Source organism: Athene cunicularia (assembly GCF_003259725.1).
Source record: "Athene cunicularia isolate RWA chromosome 20 unlocalized genomic scaffold, athCun1 chr20_part1, whole genome shotgun sequence".
Classification (NCBI taxonomy): Eukaryota; Metazoa; Chordata; class Aves; order Strigiformes; family Strigidae; genus Athene; species Athene cunicularia.
Genome location: NW_020799125.1, coordinates 12,247,127 through 12,267,599, shown reverse-complemented (window position 1 = coordinate 12,267,599; position 20,473 = coordinate 12,247,127). Strand labels below are relative to the sequence as shown.

Here is a 20,473-nt window from a genome sequence, read left to right as displayed (position 1 = left end):
ACTCCTAGGATACTTCAAAGTGGTTTCACTGATCCTTGGTGGATTCTGAAGCAGAGAATGAGTAATGAATGTACAGGCTGGTCTAGGGCTCAAGTTATGAGACATGTAGGCAAGCTTTTGAAAAGAGAAACCTACAATAATGAATTTAAGAGTGAAAACCTAGCTTAACCTGACAAGTTCAGAAAACATCTTAAATACTTGTATAAATAAATATATCCAGATCCTAGTTGCAATGCTTGTTTTGCAGCAGAGTAGTTCCATGGGATTAGGAGGATAACTGATAAACTTTGTCAGACGCTATTGCACATTTGGGACCAATAATTTCTGCAGAGAAGTGCTGGAAGAAAAACTTCTTACTACTCATAGGACACTTTGTCTTTAGGTGTTTCTCTAGACAATGCTAGGCCTGTTGGATCTGTCCCTTTCATAACATTAAGCTGTTACTGGTGACGTTCATCGCGATGACCATACGTGATCCCTTGTGCAGTGTCAGCAATATCTTGACTTTAGCAAGGTTTCTGTGCAATAAACATGTAACCAGTGGTTGTATTAATGCATGTGTTGTGGGTGTGCGCGTGGAAACTGTGCTCATAAACTGCTTCAAAGTGTGTGGAAATAGATATGTAATGTTGAACCTGCAAAGAAAGCAATATGACATGGCATAGAAATTCGGAAGAGAGATTCAGAAAATGTATACCCATAGTATGGAAGTCTTCCTTAATAGGTTGATAGCACTGAAATCACTGTGATACAAAAAATTCCAGTCTAGAGCCTACTTTGGGACCATTACAGTTTTCAGATAAAATGAAGAGCTCTTTGAAGCTGCATTCAGGTTTTTTTCAAGGATTAACTTGATTTAGGAAAAAAACCCCTAAACCCAATATGTATTTTAATCCTAAATTGAAGCGATTTTGATCACTGCAGTTAAAAACAAGCACACAATTTATGAACATTCTACTTCCCCATCCTGAAAAATCTGATTGTCAGGACAGAGAACATCCAAAAGAAATGAAATTTAGTCAAATCTAACAAGAATGATCCATACCGAAGCCAGGCAATTGTTACCTGTATCTCGGAGGGCTAGTACCTTCCAGAGTGTAGAGAAAACCTTCTCTGCTTACAAGTAAATCTAATAATACTACATTAAGAGTAAGATGAAAACAATAGAACGGTCCTGTGGCAGATGACTCATGCCTTGACAGTGAGGGCTTATACTTGCAGCAGAAACCAAATCACATACAGGAATGTTTTTAAGCACTAGAGAAATCACTGGTGTTTTCTTCTGAAACCCGAACATCTGGATACCTTGAGAGAAGCACTTTTGTGAGCACCAGAAGTAGAGAAGCCTGTTTTTCAGTGGATTTGTGCTTCATGGTTGAGTAATTTATCTGAGTTTATGCTAGGACTAAGCTCAGTTCTTAAACAATTGACATCAGAAAAAGATGTTATGAATGCTTTACTTTGGAGTTTATACCTTATTACACACTGGGGATTCTATTCCTCAGTTTGCTGATGTAGATCCTCTGTTAACTAATGAGGCACAAAAATTGATCAAAGCTTTCCCTGCAGTTCGAGGAATCATAGCATCTTTCTCTCCCTTGTATAATCTGAGCTTAGATACACGGTGAACATGTGGTGCCCTTAGACTCAGTGAAGATAACTCTTTTCTCTTTGCAGAAACATTTTCCTTGAAAATCTGGGAATGCAGAATAAATAGTTGAGTAAAATAATGAAGTACTGGTTAAAATTAGCCAGTTACAACAGCAGGTTAGTAACGTGATGGCAAAAGTTACTGCTGGCCCTTCTGAAGCTTCTCAACTGGGCTGTGCAGATACCTAAGGCTACACAAAACACATTGCTTCTGGGGTGTTACGGCTGAATCTAATGACATCTCAAGTGACAAATGCCCTCCCCTAATCCCTCCATGCTGGTCCTCTTTGGCATGACATCTGTTGAGAGCTGAGGCTGTTGGACAGTGCTTGTTTAGAAACGGGTCTGGTCTGCAGAATCGGATCCGCTTTCTTGTTCAGCTTAGCATTTTGGATTGCTTGTGTGCATGTTTATGGTGTCTTCTGTCTTAATCTTTCTGGAAGGAGTAGAAAGCACATGAAGCACTAACTACTCTTCCTGAGGGAGGAAACCCCAATAACCCTTCATTTATCCCATTTCAAACAAAGCAACTCAGCACAAGCTTTCCATGCATTTTTTTATTCTCCTCTCCCTCCCACCTCCACAAGAATATGTAATAAGATTTCTCAAGGACATACCCTGTGAAGTCTACAGTCTGAAAAATAAGTTATAAATGGATTTCTATACAATATCTCTCATAACAGAAGTTATCCTAATGAGTCAAGTGCATCTCTTGCAGCCCTTTTAAACAAGAATGTCTTTGGAAGAGATGAGAATGAAGGATCAGAAATAGTGGTGTGTTAATTTCCAGAGTTTTATCATTCATAACTACTACCTCATCATAATAGCATTTGTTTCTTCCTCTACTTGCCTCATATTTTATGAGGCTAAGGTCTAAATTGATGGACTAAATCTCAGCTCTCATAAGAGTTTCTAAAGGGATGTTCCACAAAAAAGTACTGCATGCTTTTTAAATTTTTTCTGCTTGCTTTTTTTTCCCCCCTCTCTTTTTTTAATACATAAGGGAGAAAGTTAACTACTTGCGCCCCAGAAGAAAGGCCTGGCACAAATGGGACTGATGTTCTTGCTGTCTCTATTCCCTCCCCACCTTGGGAATGCTGTAAATGCTCAATCAAATTATGTCTGATGCTTGCTGTTTTCTGTGTGAATTTAGAAACATAGGGTAACTGATGAGGTTTCTCACATGAGTATGTTTCTTTATCCCTTTTTAGCAGTATTGTTTCGGGTTTTTTAATCTGGTGAGTCCATGAGAGTTTGACATTGGATGACTTTATAAAACATTCTACTAATTGGATTTGTTAAAATAAATAAATCAAACACTAATTGGAACGTGCCCTGCCATTATTTTTGCTTACTGAATTAGATATAATGGCGTGAAGTTCTTTTTATCATATTTGTGCACTTATTTAAACACCCCCCTGGCGCACACTTCTGCAAATTCAATTATATATTCAAAGGAGGCATTCAATTTATGCAAGGCTGGTTTACATTTAATCCAGGGGCAAGTCTCAGTAACTGATGATAGGTCTGCTCAAGATTAATTAGCATCACTCAGATGAGCAGTGGCATTGTTACAAGCCTGCCGTGTAAAACAAGGGATATTTTATCCTTCCAATGTGAGCTGTTATTTGCTTCAATATGACCCTTTTCAGGAAGGGAAAAGCTGCTTTCTTGTTTGGGTTTAATTTTGTGAAAAGGGTCAACACCACATGTGTTATTTAACAATACCAAAGTCATCTCCATTTCCTTTTCTTTTGCCCCACTTAGCAACTGCATTTGTCACTGTTTAATTTTCCGCCAACCAGGGGAAAGACTCCAGGATCCCAGTTTGCTTCCTAAAAATCCTCATTCTTGTTAACAGTTTGTGAAGACATAGAACCCCGTTTTGGTGAATGTGTAAATGTTTTCATTTTCCTCAAACAGCTTTATGATACTGTGGCTAAATTTTTAACATGCAAACCTGGTACCTAATGTCATTGAGTGGTATCTTTTACTTCCAATTTGAGGATTATTTTTGCTATGTTAATAGCCCTGTTCTGCTGCCAAGCAGCTATGTTTTCAGCCATGGATGATTTTGTATTAGGATGGATCTAACATTTTTCCGCCCCCCTCTTTATGTTCCAGCAGGTTTAGGTATAACTCATATTTAGGTATCCACAGAGGTGGCATGTCTTAGGAAATGCTTAATATTTAGCCTATTAAGTGAAAATAACACATCTGCTTGTTTTAGCCTGTTGGCCCATTTTTGGAGTTAATATCCTTACTTAAGTGGACACCTTAAAATCTATTAATAAATTTTTAGTTTAAACTAAGGAACTTGCAGCTCGCTGCTCATGTAGAAAAGGCGATCACTCGATCCCATTAGGTCAGCATGAGGAGCAGCTGTGCAAGTGCCATCAGACATCAGATGCAGCTTTGCTCCGTGTTTCCTTGCAAGCGTTCTTCGGAGCTTATTGTCCTGAACGCGCACTTGAACGCAAGAGCACTTTCATCTCCTAGGTCAACAATATTCCACAGAACAGGCATTTTGCCATGCTTTTTCTCAAACTCTTCCTCCTCACCCCCATTTACCCTCCTTCGGCAGGGACCAGAGCGTGCAGGGAGTGCTCAGTTTGCAGGACCCCTTGCTGTGGCCAGGGCCTGGGCTCCCTGGGCTGGCTCGCTGCCCTCGCCCAGGCTGCTGGCCCGAGAGATGGATGGAGCCCACTCGGTTTGTCTGCGGTGGTGGCAGAGCTGTTGCTGAGGTGGATCCCAGTGTGGTGACGTGGTAATGGTGCTGCAGAGCATCCCTCAGCCTGTCTGGCTCCTCTTCCAGCGGGGATGGAGGAAGAGCATTTGAATTCCTGAGGTGATGTTCGGTGGCAGTTTTACAGCTGCTGCTTTTCAGAAAGTGGCTGTCTGTATCTGAAGCAGTAATGTCATGCCTACCATATTCTGCAAAGCAGATAGTCCTAAAATGACCCATGGTATCCTTGTTGGCAGATAGGAACACAAACCACTGTGACTATTAGAGTAACTCCTGAATCTGTGATATTCTGGATGTTGTGGTTCCTTCCTTCTGCGCTCTGAAGTTTCTTTCCTGTTCCATAATACCTTCTACGCTGTAATAGGCAAAGAGGACTTGCGGACTTTTTTGCTTACAAGTTAATGTAGCTCTGGGTCCCAGCTGAGTCTTCACTTCACTTTGAATTTTGCCCTCTTTTGACATACTATAGCAAGAAGCAGATGTACCTGAGATTCATGCAGCCAGCCTGCTTGTCTGAGCCCTTAAAATTGACTCCAGTTTCTTCTCCTTGTCCTTCTTTCTTGCAAATTCACCTCTCTAAATTCCAATTTTGTTGCTTCTAGTAAATGAATCTTTCTGGCTTATTGCCCTGTCTCTCTGCATTTGGAGGTTTCTCCGCTAACTTTTTCTTTCTTTAAAATGTGGATGTCTTGCTGCTACTTTTAATGATCTTTACTGTTTATCCTTCCCTTTCTTATCCAATTGCAGTACAAGGTTAGTTTTGACTTTCAGACAAGGCACTTTAAAGCTTCCTCAGGTGTTGTCTTTTATCAGTGGAAACTCCGAATTAATTTCCTGTTATTCTTATTGTATCCCCCTTTCAGCTTTTCCTCCAACATCACCTACCTCAGCACGTACAAAATAACCTACTTAGCTGATTATACCACGGTATTGACAATTACATTCCCTGCTAAATGAGGAGCACTGCTACCCCTATTTTGCTACTGTCGCTTGTTTTGCTTCTGGGACTCCATAGCAGCACCTGTGCAATTTTCTGTGTACATGAGGCCTCCCACAATTGTCTGGCTCGATCAGAGAATTTGTTTACAATCCGTTCAAAGTAATAGCTCAGAGACAGCACTGTTATTGTGCGCTGCAGTGTGCTGAACAGAGGTTGTGTGGAAATGGTGTATGTCTGAAGTTGTGCTGTTAAAGTGAATCTATTAAAAAAAAATGCCCTGCTTGGAGATGGAGCAGCAAGTGAAAAAGGTGACTTTCAGTTGCATTGCATACTCCCACACAATCCAGAATACCTTTATTTTCCCTTAGACATTTTAATGAGCATGTTAAATATTTTAAAATTGAACCTTTTCACCTAAATTAAATTTAAAAAATTAGGAAAAATTAGTTTAAGTGTAATCCTGATCATTTTGACATCTAGGAAACTTCACAAGTACAGTGAATTTGAAGCAAGAATTATTAAAATATTGTAAAATAATGACACTGGAAATATTTGCAGACTGTATTGAAACAGGTAAGCTTGCAAGGGTCATAAAATCTGCTATAGTCAGATCCATTTATAATGAAAATATACAATATATCAAATTTAAATAGGGTTTTTTTTTTAGGGAAAGTGTGATCTTTAAACTTTCCTTTAGCAACAGAGTATTTTGGGGTGTCAGGTACTCCACCCGACAAATTCTTCTAGTATATACTTAAATAGAAATAATATGTGAAGTTTTGTAGAATGACTTAGAAAGCCAGTTGCTGTTGGAGGGCACATAAAGTCCTTTAACAGAATAAGGATTTAATAAATATTAGTGACATGATATATATTTCTGTTTGTCATTTATGAGGAGTTCCATAGGAATTAAGACAAGTTTGGGCTTTCTTGGGAGCTAGAGAATAGAAGATATAGGTGAAAACTAAAGGCGGCCTCAACGTCCCCAGGCTTGAATAATCCTTATTGCAAAGAAAGGAACCACAGATCACTCACAAGCCGGCTATTTATTGTGTGTGTGTAGGCAACGTAGCCTGTGGGAAGGAGTAAAGAGTCAGGAACATCTCTGTGCATGTAACTCTGATTAGTGTCAAGAGCAATTGGCAGTTTGGTTGGCAGAGCAAGTTAGTGTTGCCTTGAGCATTGCTCGGTCCTTGCAGCTCTGTTAGATGTGTCCAGTGGACTTTGGAGGACTAGTATCTGCAGAGAAAAATTACCCTTGCTTCCCTAAAAGAGGAAACCAAAGCAGTACAGAGACACTGTTGGCACGATTAAGGTCTAAACGAAGGGACCCAGGCTGCCTAATCTAATGGATCCAGTACTAAAATATGTTTGGCAGGCTAAGTTGGGTGGATGTGAAGAGGGATGTGCTTGAGGTAAGGTAAGGGACACGAGTGTAGGAATATCCTACCAGGGAATAAGCAGGCTTGATTTGTCTGTGTGACACAAGTTTCAAAGATCTGTATTGGAATACAAAATTTCATTCCACTGTTCATGGGTTTCCCTTGATTCACAAGTGTTCAGGCAGCTGCCAGGTTATTTATGACAGTTAACTACATCCAAGTACTTCAGGAGTTGCAGCAGGAAAGATCACTTAGTCAACAGTCTGGAAGGTGTGAATGCTAGTTGCCATCCACTTCTTGTTATTCTCTTGTTGTTGAGAAACTGTAGGGTTGCACTCAAAAGTACTGACTTGAAAGACCTTGAGGAATGGTCATGTGCCACACAGAGCTTCATGCTGTTATGTGTAGAGATGGTTAAAAGGAAGGTTGCACTTTCTGTAGGTATAACCCAGCCTTGTGTAATTCAAGGCTTAAAAGTGAAAAGTAGTGAAGATCAGTGTGATAGCATGATGCTGGGCTTGTTTATTATTTGTGTTCTTTTTTTTTTTTTTTTTTTTGTATCTGACTACTGGGACCCCAATGCAAACATTCCTACACATTCATATCATGTGCCATTGTCCTTGAAAATCTAAAGACAATAGGTTAAAATAAAGGGAACTGATCTAAGAAACAGTAGCATGGAGGGAAGAAAACAAAGGCTTCCAATGGATACAGAGTCTCAAAAGTACAAAAATATTTTTTGGATACACTCTCTGCTACCTGAAATCTAATATTCAGGAAATTAATCTATTTTTTCCTTTTCTTCCCCTGTGTAAACTTGGGTAAAAAATACTGAAATAAACTCCTAGAGAGAGATTTAAATAATTAATACAGGAATGTATTCTTTTTTTCTTGTTCTAGGTGGTTGTTCATTTGATGAACACTACAGTAATTGTGGTTATAGTGTGGCCTTGGGAACCAATGGATTTACCTGGGAGCAGATCAATACCTGGGAGAAGCCAACAATGGATCCTGCTGTCCCAACTGGTAAGTAATAAGTCTCAGCAACAGTGGGGAGATATTATTCTTTGAGAGAATCATCTGTAAGCCCTGTGTGGGTTCCCAGACCCAGTACATGCCCATAAAAGTGGGGTATGATTTTAGTCGGTGATAAAAAGACTTTTGTGTTCAAAATACCCTGACAACAGAATTGATACATGTGAGATGGCTTTTTACTACATTTGCCATTTGATATCCTTGCTGAATCATTTTACATTCCTTATTCCTGTTTTATTCCTGCATTTAGCGGAGAGGAAATGTTTCAAGGTTTGGCCAGAATTTTGCATGTTCTGGAATCGGAGAGCTCTCTTATCTGGGGAGATGCATGTTTGAGAGGCCAGAAAAAGTAAAGCTTTGTTGTGTCTGGGAGTGTCAGACCTTCCAGTTACCATTTAGCTCTTAACTGACTGCTTGAAATTCTAATTGTGAGAAAGACAAGAAAATTCCTAAAGAACTAACTGTAGTAGCTAGTACTTGATTAGGTTGGGGTTTCAGACAGTGAAATTTTCATATACAAGAAGAACATCTCCAACAGAGAGTTACTAGAATATCTAATTTGCTAATACATATTGAGAACATGCAATAATAGCACAGTCTTTCACATGATACTTGGAACATTTTCTGAAGACCTCACAGTAATGGTAATTTTCAATAGTTTTCTTTCTCACTGGAAGTTACCATTATGTTGTATATGGGTCTATATGGGAATAAATTCTCTAGTCTTAATAAAATTGCTGTGAAATGCTTTGTTCACATTGAAAAATCACTTGTTTTAAGAAAGCACCCTAAAATTTTCTAAAAATCGTAGTTTGTCTGTGTTCCTTGACACCTAAAATAGCAGTGCAAGCCCTTTAATGGACACAATGGCAAACAGACCTGACCAGCCAACTTTGATTTCAGTCGGAAGAAATGGTATTTGTTCTGGTTAGTGCAACTGCACTCTGAGAAGTGCGAGCCACATGGCAGAACAAGAATGTAATGTTGTTCAAGAGTTATTCTTATGCCTGTAATTATTGGGGTAAGAGACTTGTAATTGCTAGCTGGCTGTTAAGGATACCGTGTGGAGCTGATGCAACAATAGCTCCCTGCCATAGCTCTTGATAGACAGCCCAGTCTTTGGCCCTGCATGCTTGTCAGTAGGAAACAAGCGCACCAGATACCAGCCTGGCTGTAGTTCCTCTATCACCCAAAGGTTGTTTAAGTTGTGAAGTTTTCTATTATTTTATTATCAGAAATTGTTGAGAACAAGATCTTTCAAAGTGTGTAATACCTAGGACCACTTGATTTGGCTGTGGCATCCCCAAAGAAGTTAGTTGTGAAGGCTGCAGTTTTTTGATCTTGTCTGTAAGAATGTATTTCATTATTCTGGATATTGTTGCTTTTTTAATGAAGACAAGTTTATCTCTATGGTTCCTCAGTTTCTACCCTGTTGTGTTGTATTCCCTGTCCCTAGTAAAGACGTAGCTAGAGAGATGTGATAGATCTTTGAATTAACTGATCCCAGAGTGGTCCGAAGGAACATAGACAGTTTAGATGCAATTTGGAAAGCAAGGAATAAGTAGGAGGGGCTTACTTGGCTTGGACTGGATGAGTTCAATACTTTGTCAGCTCTAAATGTTAAGGTAAACCTATCTTCCTGGCCTCCATATGGAGGTGTGTTGTCATCTGAAGTATGCTGGAACCGTGGAAAAATCAATAAACAAACAAGAGTCTGGAATGGCCTGGGGAAAAAAAAACCAAAAAAACACCATAAAACCAACCCCAAAACATTGCAATGTAATTTTTAACAAGACTTTCAGAATTATTTCTTCTAAAACTAAATAAATAGAGGTGTGTGTTTTCCCCCTTAGTACATCATTTCATGATCTCTAGTAGCACTAACAAATATACAAAGATGTTAGAACAGCTGCAAATTTAATAAAGCTTAGACATCAAATAAGAAACGCAGAAAGCTTTATTGTGGAAAGATGCAAAGGTAAAGCACCCATCAAGTTAGAATGTACCGCTAAGGAAATATTATGTAAGGAGATTTTAAGAAGCATAAGGGGAAATTACTTCAGTTTCTCATGTTACTAATTGATGTCTTAAGACTCTTCACACAGAACAAAAGGCAAAATCAGTAGGTAGAAAAAGGTTGACCACAGCAAATGTGTACAGAAGGCTCTAGTAACAAAAACCTGTTTTCAAGAGCCGTCCAAGTGATGCTAACCTTGAAGTAAATTATAGTGGTCAATTAGACTGCCCGAAGCTAGCAGGGATGTTCAGAGCTGTTACTGAGACTCTGTATTGCTGGATAGAATCGTAATGCATGTCGTTTGTGTTGGTTACTCACTGAAAATCTGTTTCATGAGAATAAAAGGTGTTTACTTAAAATTCATCTAGTGGCAAAGCCAGGTGAATAAACTAACGAACAGCACGTTCCACTCTTGCAAGCAGGGACATCTTTAAAACCAGAGTACTAGAACATTTAGTGATTGACTTTCCATCCCATTGAATTTCTCCACAGCAGCTGAAAGCAGCAGGGTGGAAATCCATAGAGCTGCAGTGTGTGAGAGGTGGTAACAAAGAGGCGTTTGTGGAATAAGTGTCTTCTGGTGGCCAGCCGCAGCCAGGAAAGTGCCTTAGCATGATCAGGGGCGACCGGGGTGCCAGAATGCGTCGGGTTCTGAGAACGCAAGCAGTAGCGTAGATTTTCTTTATCGGGATGGAGTTTTAGACTATATTATTTTTGTATCTGGAAATAGATTGAAATACTACATTGTGGAAATGGTAAAAACAAATAAGCAGGCATTATATTGGTTCACTGATACTAAGTGAGTCTGCAGCGCACCTTGCTGGGAGACGATGGCAAAAACCATGGCCTGCCCCCACTCTGGTCAGCCAGCCTACACGAACATTGCCGTCAGAGCTATTTTCTTCTGTAAAATGTATTGGCTTTCATAAGTACCAGGAGGTCTCTTTGAATTCTACCAAGCCGCAGAATTCTGTCCTCCTGAATACTAATGATAATATCTAGCACTTTTTACAGTACTTTTCATCATTAAATCTCCGAGTGCTCTTCAAAGGAGGTCAGTACCATGAATGAGAGCCTGAGTCTATAGTGCTGTGTAATTCTCTGCTGACATACTGCTGCAAAGGTCTCTGCACAGGGACGGCTTTCTATTCTTTATTTTTTTGAATTAAAATGTCAAAAAAAAAAAAAAAGGGCAATTAAGCTGCTCCGTTAGCTATGTAGAATTTTGTAGGCAATTTGTTTTACTCTATTCCTAGCAAATAAACTTTTCCATGAATTCTATGATTAATTACTTAAGTCTGGAAAAAGAGTTAATTGGGGGATTAAGAACCAGATGTTTGTTGTTCTAAATAAATCTTTCAAAAACGTGAAATAAATTAATTGTAGGTATCCAATCCCCAGACTTTGGGACTCTCGTTCCATCTTCTTGCATAATAGCAGGAGGGATTATAACAAAATATTCTTTAACAGATGGGTGTTTACTTAAGCCTGAATACCCTTAGTGATGAGTATTCTACAGCCTTTGGGCTGCTTGTTCCCCCCAGTTACAAAGGTTTTCAGTCCTTCATTTTCCTTTTTATGGCTTCATATCATTATTTTTTGTTCCAACTTTGACTAGGGAGAATAATCAGTTGTTGCTCTCTTTTATAACCTATTTTATATAGTTGCATGCAGTTTTCTTTGTTTTGCAAGACTAAACACGACCCAGTCCTTTTAACTTTTCTTAATTCAGTGTCTCATTTCCTTCCCTCTACCCTATGCCTTTAATCACTACTTTCCTATCTTTTTCGGGTATTTGCCTAAAGCTGCTACCAAGCAAGGATTCAATACTCTGCATGATGACACTGCTGGAGGGACTTCAATTCTGTTACAGAAGGTGGAAGTACAGCAAGTAGATTTTTCCTGCTCTTCTTTATTTCCATCTTGCAGTTTTCATTCCCCTTTTTCCGTAAATATTCAGTCTATATGTGCTGGTATTAGATGATGTGAGATGGACATGGCCCTTTAGTTTCTGTTGGATCACAGAAGTTATATCTGTGACTGTAAAGTAGGGCCTGAGCTTTTCTGTATTTTTGAGGCAGATACTTGATTAGTTCAACAACGAAATGTGTCATGTTTAAACTAGCCCCACAAAAGTACTGGCCTTATCTTTCATGTTACATCACTGCAGTGTGCCAAGGACTCTGGACCTGCCTGCTTTTGAAGCATTTGAAAGAGTAATATTAATAACTGAAGTATTTAACATTTGCATGTTCAAAGTATTTTACCATCATTTTCTCATTAACTCCAATGGAGACTTAGCCAGGGCTGACTAGACCGAGTAATTACTTTAATTGTATTAAATACGATTTTACTCTGAATACAAAGCCATCATGACATGTGCCTTTCTACAGCAGTGTTCCTTGGTGTTAGATTTACTGTTAATAGCAAGTTTGCTTTTCTGAATTTTCTGGGTTCCAAGTTAGCAGATAAATAATCATCACACAGAGGCTGAAGATCAGGCCCCATCTGCCTAACTGCTCACTTTCCTTCATGTACTGGCACTTAGCATAAATGCTACTTTACTGTGTGTACATATACACAGATATGTATATATATAATGTATGTATCTTCCATATCACTTCTGTTTCTTGCAGTATTGCTTTCTAAGTAGACATCCTGTTTGCCTAGGAAACAGCTTAGATATTATGAATTTAAGGATGAGCAAAATGTTTGGAACAAATTATAGTATTCAGAATTACAATGCTTGTGTGTTACTTAGCAAGTGCAAATTGCCTCGCTTTGCTTATTCCACAAAGAGTCCACCAATTTTCTGCAAAGAGAAACAGGATCTGTTATCAACCAAAGGTGTTTTTGTGGTAGAAATTGATGCATTTTTATCTTTCTAAGAGACAAACTTGCTTGTGATGTCTAACTCATTGTGTGGAAGATGCAAAATAATTGTGGAAAATGCCACTGATACATAGTTTTATGATTTTGATATGTATTTATAAAGCTTATCAAGTAGCAGACTAGTGTTGTAGCAGTGGCTCAGAAGTGCACATATAGTGTCTTGGTGCTTCCTCTGTTTACAGCTTGAGCTATAGGATTCAAACTGTTCATGGTGCTTCAGAGGACTGTGGCAGGTTAGTACGAAATAGCTGTGAACTTACACCGTCGGTGTTTGTGGCAGTTGCAGCACTGACAGGTCTGGTTCCCCCTTCAGAGATGCAGTCAGCATTTGCTCTATAATCTTCCCTCAGGAGTTTGGAGGAGGAGTCTCTGCTGAATCCTCTTTAATAATAGTTGGCAAGGTTAAGGCACAAGTGGGTTCTTAATGCTTTCTTACGCGAGTCTGCATTGTGTGGCCCAATGAAGTGAACACAGCTCTAGAGCTGTTTAGTGTGTGCAGCTCCTCACTTCCATGAATGCATTGCACCACCTCACTGAGGATTTGTAGCAGAATGTCTTTCTTTTCTCTTGCAGCAGAGATAAGGGATGGGGGTTCTTCCCACATCTAAGTGGCTTTGTGCTTTTGTTCCAGTAAATGGAGGGCTCTGAGCTCCTCACTGAAAGAACAGAAGGGTTATCATCATTAGCGTTGCTTCGCAAACTACTCATTTAGCAGGCGAACATCATAGACATGATGTATATATGAATACCAGATGGCTAAATTCTACTTGGACTCCACTGAACTGAGTGAAGTTTTATGTCAGTCTAACAGGCCAAATGCTTTCCTATGTCACCTTCCTCTTTTTTTGAGTGGCACCATGGAGTTACAGCGTGAATGAATAATTATGAAACAGCTTTCCTTGAGGAAGGTGATAACCATCCATCTATGCCCACATTGAAGTCGGGCAGGATCCTTTAATTTCTTTCAGGAGATTACTGATGTGAAGTTAGTGTTAACCTCTACAAAGAACAGAGAACCTCTGTGCATAGGTCAGACATTTGTCTCTCTTTTTTTTTTTTTTTTTTTTTTTTTTTTTTCCCTTCTAGCTAGAATGAATGCCAACAGGAGTTAGACTCAACATTTGTAAATTTGAAAGGCAATCCAATAAAATTAACATTTTCCTGTGTCTGACTGTATTAATTCTTGCTTACAAGAAAATACACAAACTTGTTAGAAGAATAAATTAAAATTCAACTGTGTATATGATGAATCATGATCCAATTTTGTCTGAGAGGGAGAAAGAAATTTGGCTCAGCTGTCTATATATCATTTTTCTCCAAAAAATATTGTTAGCAGGGGAAGTTACTAAGAATGAGTCAAATATGTTTCTCCCCACTCTTTCACTTCCATACAAGTAAACAGATTAGTCTGGAGCTAGGTAATGAACTCAAAGTCATTTTGCAGCTTTTAAGGCCTCGGCAGAAAGGGATCTCTGGAAACTTTCCCCAGTGCATTTTTATTTTGCTGTTTACTATGCAACTTCTTATCTGCATTTTGGGGTTCGTTTTTATAGTTGTAGTTGTAAATAGTTCTTCCCCATTTCCAAATTTACATTCCGATGAACCTGAGTTTTGGGGTTTGATTTCTTAGCTTCCTGGATTTATTTTAGTGGATGTGCATGTGACTGTTTAGGCTATCAGGGAAGTGTACTATTTTGGCCTATTTATGAGTATAGCTTTGGGAGGAATGTAACCTCGCAAGCAACTAGAGGGAACTTCTTCTGCCCTATGGCCTTTAATTGCTTTATCTTACTGTATCCAGTAAGGCCTCCAAAGCCATTACTATAACTGATTCTGTAATGGCTGCGCGAAGGGCAGCAGTAGGTTTTAGCTGTCAGAGGAATGTGTTGTCATCTATATTTTTTAACAATCTCTGATCAGGTCCAGGTTGTCAGTACCTAAATTGTACTGGCATCAGTATACAATTCTGCTTCTTCAGTCAGGGAACCAGCAATCAAGTCCATGAACAATTGCTTCTTTTGCACAGAACTGATTTTAGAAGGGTAACAGCTTAAAGCAACTCGTCTTAAGAGTGATTCTTACAAAATATTTGCCTTCTGTCTTGTGTCCCTGTGTTCTGACATAAAGTAGAACATTTATTCGGCAATTATGCATACTAGTTTTTGGATGGAAGAGAAATAGTGAAGGACCATTTGACCTAAGAACCTGTGACAGTGGAGACCTGTAAATTAAGAATATCATGTTTAAAATAGATAGCTATTCCATGATGTAAGATGCAAGAGGAGTTGATTTAATTAAGAACATTTACCCCTCTAGAGGCCTTCTGCTGAAAGGAAATTAGATCTCCGTTTTTAGTACTTTGTCATTCATACCGTAACTGTGAGAGAGCATTTTTCCTTATGTGCCGTTGAGAGAGGTCAGCAGAAGCATGCTTCCGCTTACATGTAGATGGTACTTTGGTACCAAGCTTAGCAAGGATGTGTAGCCTTCTCTGAACATGCGTGGTGTAAAGAAGCGTTATCAAAGGAATCTGAAAGAAGGACTTCTAGGAAGGCCTTTTAATGACCCTGAAGGGATTGCAGTCTGAAGGGAATACATGTAGTTATACTGCACCTTGATGTGTTAAATGGTACATTTGAACTGTTGTCAGTCTATTTCTGATCCTCTTCTTTGAAAGCTGTCAGAAACAGAGCTGTTTGTGAATGTCAGGACCTTTCCATTATCACCATTAGTGAGACCATGACACTTCCAAAGCACTGCTGTAACATCATTCAGCATCGCACTAGGAGGAAGGACAAGAAAGCCATTGTTGTGCCTATTTTTCCTCTGTGGTTTTAGTACTGAGGCATATTAAATTTTTCTCAGCACCTGTTGTCTCTAGCAGGAACTGATGTCTTTCAGCACACAGTCTGTGTTTTTCGTAATCTATTATTTTGAGGTCTATTAGGACATGCTGTCCAGATGCCAAGTGTGTTAAAACTGTTTTTTGTTTGAGAGCTGAGTTAGGGAGTTGTATAGTCACAGCAATTGAGAAACATTTCTCATGAAAAACTTTAAAAGCTTCAGGAGTTAGGGGATAGAAGGAAGAGAGATTTCTTCCAAGTAGATTAAATCTAGCTTAAATTCCATTGAAATACATATGGTTGCATTGAAATAAGGCCAGAATACAAAACAAGCTTTGTCTAAGGTCTTTTGTTTTAAATACTTATTTCTGTGGAAATTCTTTCTATAGGAAGGATCAGATTTGATAATTTAATACCCCTTCACTCATATTAGAAAATTCAGAGCGAGAAGCATGCTTAAGGAAGAGCAGGAATAAACAAGGTGTATGGGTAGAACGAGAGATGGGGAAGGTCTTCCTGGCAAAGATGGGAAACTAAAATTGATAAATGTGAAGCTAGTGGATGTTAAGGAACAGAGGAGAAGCAGTGACTCAAGTAGGAATGAATGTTTCAGAAGGAATAAATTCTAGTGATACAGAAGGAATTGACAGGATTTGGGAATATTTGCAGGTCTAGTGAGAGCTAAGGCATTTGTCACAACCTTTCAGGAGTGGTTTTTTAAGTATACAGAATTCTGATTTTTTCCAAACTGTGAACCTTCTCTCCATTGGGTATTTCTTCTCCTGGAAGGTTGGTTAGCAAGCTAGAGATGGAAAAATCTAATAGGAAGGAAGTTCCAAGAGAAGAATGACCTGAGAAGTCTGCATGGGGCAGATGGCTGAAGTCAAGACAGAACAGATTTGAAAAGAGGAAGAAGGTTATGAATGAACTAACGAATGCTGACAAATGCAGATTTACAGAAGGAAATGCTGAGGAAATTCTGGGCAAAATTACTCCTCAGAATTGACCCAAAAAACAACTGAGGAATTAAATAGGCATTCAAAGCAGAGGCTGAGCAGAATACAGAAAATGCAAAAAGTATGCTTAAGATTGTTGCTCAGTTCCTCATGTGCTTTAATAGCAGAGCCTTGCTAAGTCCATCTGTATGAATTTACAGCTTTTTGCAGTTGCTTAACATGGAGTCAGTGGAATTCTCCTGAATTCCCTTAAATTCAGTGGGAACTGGGTGTAACCTCTGACAGAGACTGTATACTGCAGTGGATTGTCTGGCTAATGCACTATTTTTTTTTCCCATTTGTCTTATTTTTGCTAGTGAACTCTCCATCTTTTTCCTTTCTTTCTTTTTTTCTTTTTTTTACTTCTATCACAAACCCCTCACACCATTTAACAGACTCTCAGTATCTGAGTACAAAGCTCAGATTCTGGTACAGTAGCTAAGATTCCAGTGTTAAGAATTATGTAACTAATGTCGCTTCTCTACCATAAGCCTGATTCAGTGTATAGTGAAGTAACTAGAAGTCTTTCCATCAGCTTCAAAATAAGCAGGATGGGGGTTCATAATAAGCAGGGTACACGGTCTGGATTTTCAAATACTTCACTATTTAGTTAGAAGTATACAGATTGTCTGAATTGAATGGTAATAATAACCTCTGTTCACTGATTCCACTGAGAACTGTTGCTATTGAGAATTTGTGGGGAAAAGAGAGTTCATTTTTTATGCTTAGGAAATATTAGCATTTGCTATTCCCAGTATTAGATGTTTAGTGCGTGTCATTTGGCACATGAAAAGTACTGGCTTTAAATAAGTCTATTTTCCAAAAGTCATTTATACATGTACAAAAGGAAGTTGATAGCAACAATATTAATATATTCTCACAGGGCAAAATAATGTATGCATCTCCTGCATAGGCAATCCAACCTCCTCCATATCATTCACCTCTTTTAGAAGGGAGTAGAAAATGTTTTGGTTGTATTCCTTTGAGATGAAAGTTGTAATATTACAAATTATCACTTGTTTTCAGTATTGACTAGAAAAATAAATGCAATTATGTTTATGAATGTTGAAAATTAAGCAAAATAAAGCAATTGTATGTGTTTGAGGATCTTTTCAAATGAAAAGCTGTATTCAGTGAATTCTCATCGGCTCTTTTTCTCACTGTCATGTTTCATGACGTTAACTCCCAATTGAATGAACAGCTGCGGGAAAAATGGCGCCAGCCAAGTCACAGGGAATTCACAGGAAATTGAGACATTTCAGTCTCTAACACCAAGCCTTTCTAGGCCCTCATTTACCTTGACAAATACTTGGCTTTTCATTAGTGTAATGTCTATAAATACAGAGAGGTGTGAAGCCCTTACCTGCGGTACTTACACTCGGTACTTTGGGGTACGCCTTGTGCAAGGAGAACGAAGACACTTCACTCTCACCACAGAGTGGGTTTACATTTCTAATTGTGGAAACAGTTAGAAAGCGTCTCTGCTACTTTGAATTTACTTACAGTGGAAGCAGGAGGGTAATATGAAAGAAATGTCAGTGTTGATCAGAAGGATATTGTAAGGAAAGCAGAATAGGAAATCCGCAACAGCCCAGGTGCCTAAGAACCTCCTTGGTTCATCTGATTCTTCTACAACAAGACTATACTTAACATTAAAGACCTGACCATATCCCTTTGATCTTTGAAAATACCATCTATTGCCTTGTATGGATGTTGGCTGAGTCAGGCTGTAATCTCAATGGATGTTTTGTCTAATCTTCCCACCATGCCTCTGGCACACACAGCAGCATAACTGCGTGTGGAAGCATGCTGGAAGAACAGACTCGAGGCAGCAAGTGGCCTGCCGTCTTCAAATCCATGAAATAGCAGAGCTGTTTCATTAATTTTAAGATGCTTTAGAACAAATGTTTTATGTACTGAAGGTTTATGCAGTGCTTCCATTTTTAAATTCACTTCTGTACCACACATCTTTAATGCCCAAGTTGGTAACTCTTTAAGCAGAGAGATTAACTTTCACAGGGTAACTGGTAATGACACCTCCTCATGAGTCACTTTGCCCCATAAACTCAGACTTAGCTACTTGCCAGTCATATACCTTATGAAAATGTAAAGCCTTCAAAGTTCCCATTCACTTTATCCTGCTTTTGTTTTCCATGTTCATGAGACTTTTTTGTCTTTCTTTTTTCCTGCAATACCATTTTATAATCTACTCCCGTTATGATTGTGAAGATCAAGCTGTGAAGAATCTTGACAGTAAAACCCAAATCACCGCCTCCCTCCCTCACCTCCAGCCTAACTAGGATATAACCAAGGTTGTTTTTTTTTTTTTAAAAAAAAACAACCAACCCCCCCCCCAAAAAAAAAAAAAAAAACAACCCACAAACAAAACAAAACAACCCCAAACAAAAATATAAGCTAAATTAGCTTTCTGCTAAATTTGATGCAGTCTAGGGCGACTGAGTGAAGATGTACCATGGCTATCGCTGTGCATTCTCGTGGCCAGTTTTACTACTCCATCTGTCCATAGCAGACAAATGTCTTTCCCTCTTTCAGTTTTATAGGTTCAAGTTGTTTAGCAGCATAGTTATGGGAATATTCAAAGGAAGAATCATAACCAGAAAAAAGTGGTTTTGCTTGGTTCTCATTAGCTGTTCATCTAGAACAGATTGCATAGGATGGTCTTCTGGAGTGTGTCTAATTGCTGCAGCATGGTAATTTAATGGGGACACATTTTTATAAGCTTGTTTAAGTGTGTCTGTGCCAACTGACCTCACAGCTTGGTGTGCAGTGATTCAGCTATAGAAACTAGAGTTTAAATATAGGATCTCATTTGTATGGCCTCCTTTGAACTTCATTCATGGTTACATATTTGTTTGATTTTTATATGGCATCTGGCATCACTATGGTATCTGAACTAAAACTCTTCACCCTCCATCCCATTTGCCATCCATAAGTGTTTGTTGTTTTTCAGTCCAGCTTTCAAGTCCAAACAATCCTGTTCCCTACATTTTAACTTTTCTTCCTTACGTTCTGAGCTTTTCTTCTCATACAACATTCATGTTCCTTACCTTATTTTGCCTAGGAACTAAGTTTTCCTCACTTACTCAGAAGTGTTTTAACATAACATCAAACCAAGAAGCTTTCAAAACTCTCTACTGCTGCAGCTCTTACCACACCATTTCCATGTGTCTTTTCTTAAGACCTCGTGTCCTTTTTGTTTTTCCCTTTGTTGCCTTCTTTGGCCTCATCCCTCAGGATTCTTGGTCACTCACAGCCTCAAGTCCAGTGAGACATGCACGCTGTGTCGCAGCTCCTCTGAGTTGGTGCAAGAAGCATTCTGCAGCCTTGTAGCCTTTAAGTGAGGAACAGGATTTCAAAAGCTAATTTGCTTGTTTTCATAACATCATCTTAATTCTACAAGGGAGAGAAGATGATCTAATCTAATTTAATTTTGCTCTTTGAGAAGAAGGGAGATCACTTGGCCAGCTGCTGCTCTGAGCAAACACGGAGCGTGCAGGCTACAAGATAAGCTTTGAACTTTATCAAGTCTCTCGGCAGTATATGCTAATGTATGCTGTTGGGAGATTTCTGAAACTTTTGCCTCTGATTGTATTAATTAGTGTGCTGCTCCAAATGAGCTGTAACTCACTGTAAAATAAGTAAGAGCTGTTACACACTGGGATTTCTCTGTCCCTGATGCTTGAGTATTTGGGCAGGCTGAACTGTGAGGAGAGGTGTATTTGGCCTGATTTGTGAAATCATAATACTGCTGTCTATTTTGATTTCTTTAAAAAAACTTTCGAAGAGAAAAAAGTGTGTGTTCCAATCCTGTGTTTGAAGAGGAAGCCTTTTTTTCCCCAAGTATTTGAACTTCTAACACGTAAGTTAAGGAAGCATCTCAGAGCTTCAGTGGTCATACTAAATTTCCCTCTATAGACAGTGACAAACTCCCTTGCAAACCAAATCCAGTATC

At 38.9% G+C, this 20,473-nt stretch overlaps 1 protein-coding gene across 3 annotated transcripts in view; it reads left to right on the top strand.

Moving 5' to 3' along the window:
- The first annotated feature begins 7,622 nt into the window (after positions 1–7,622).
- Positions 7,623–20,473, top strand: part of PTPRT (protein tyrosine phosphatase, receptor type T) — a 338,779-nt gene continuing 325,928 nt past the window's right edge. For all 3 annotated transcript variants that reach the window (XM_026862069.1, XM_026862068.1, XM_026862067.1), the window contains exon 1: positions 7,623–7,744. In XM_026862069.1, the coding sequence (XP_026717870.1) occupies positions 7,723–7,744 (22 nt within the window). In that variant the 5' untranslated portion in view covers positions 7,623–7,722. The remainder of the gene's footprint in view (positions 7,745–20,473) is intronic.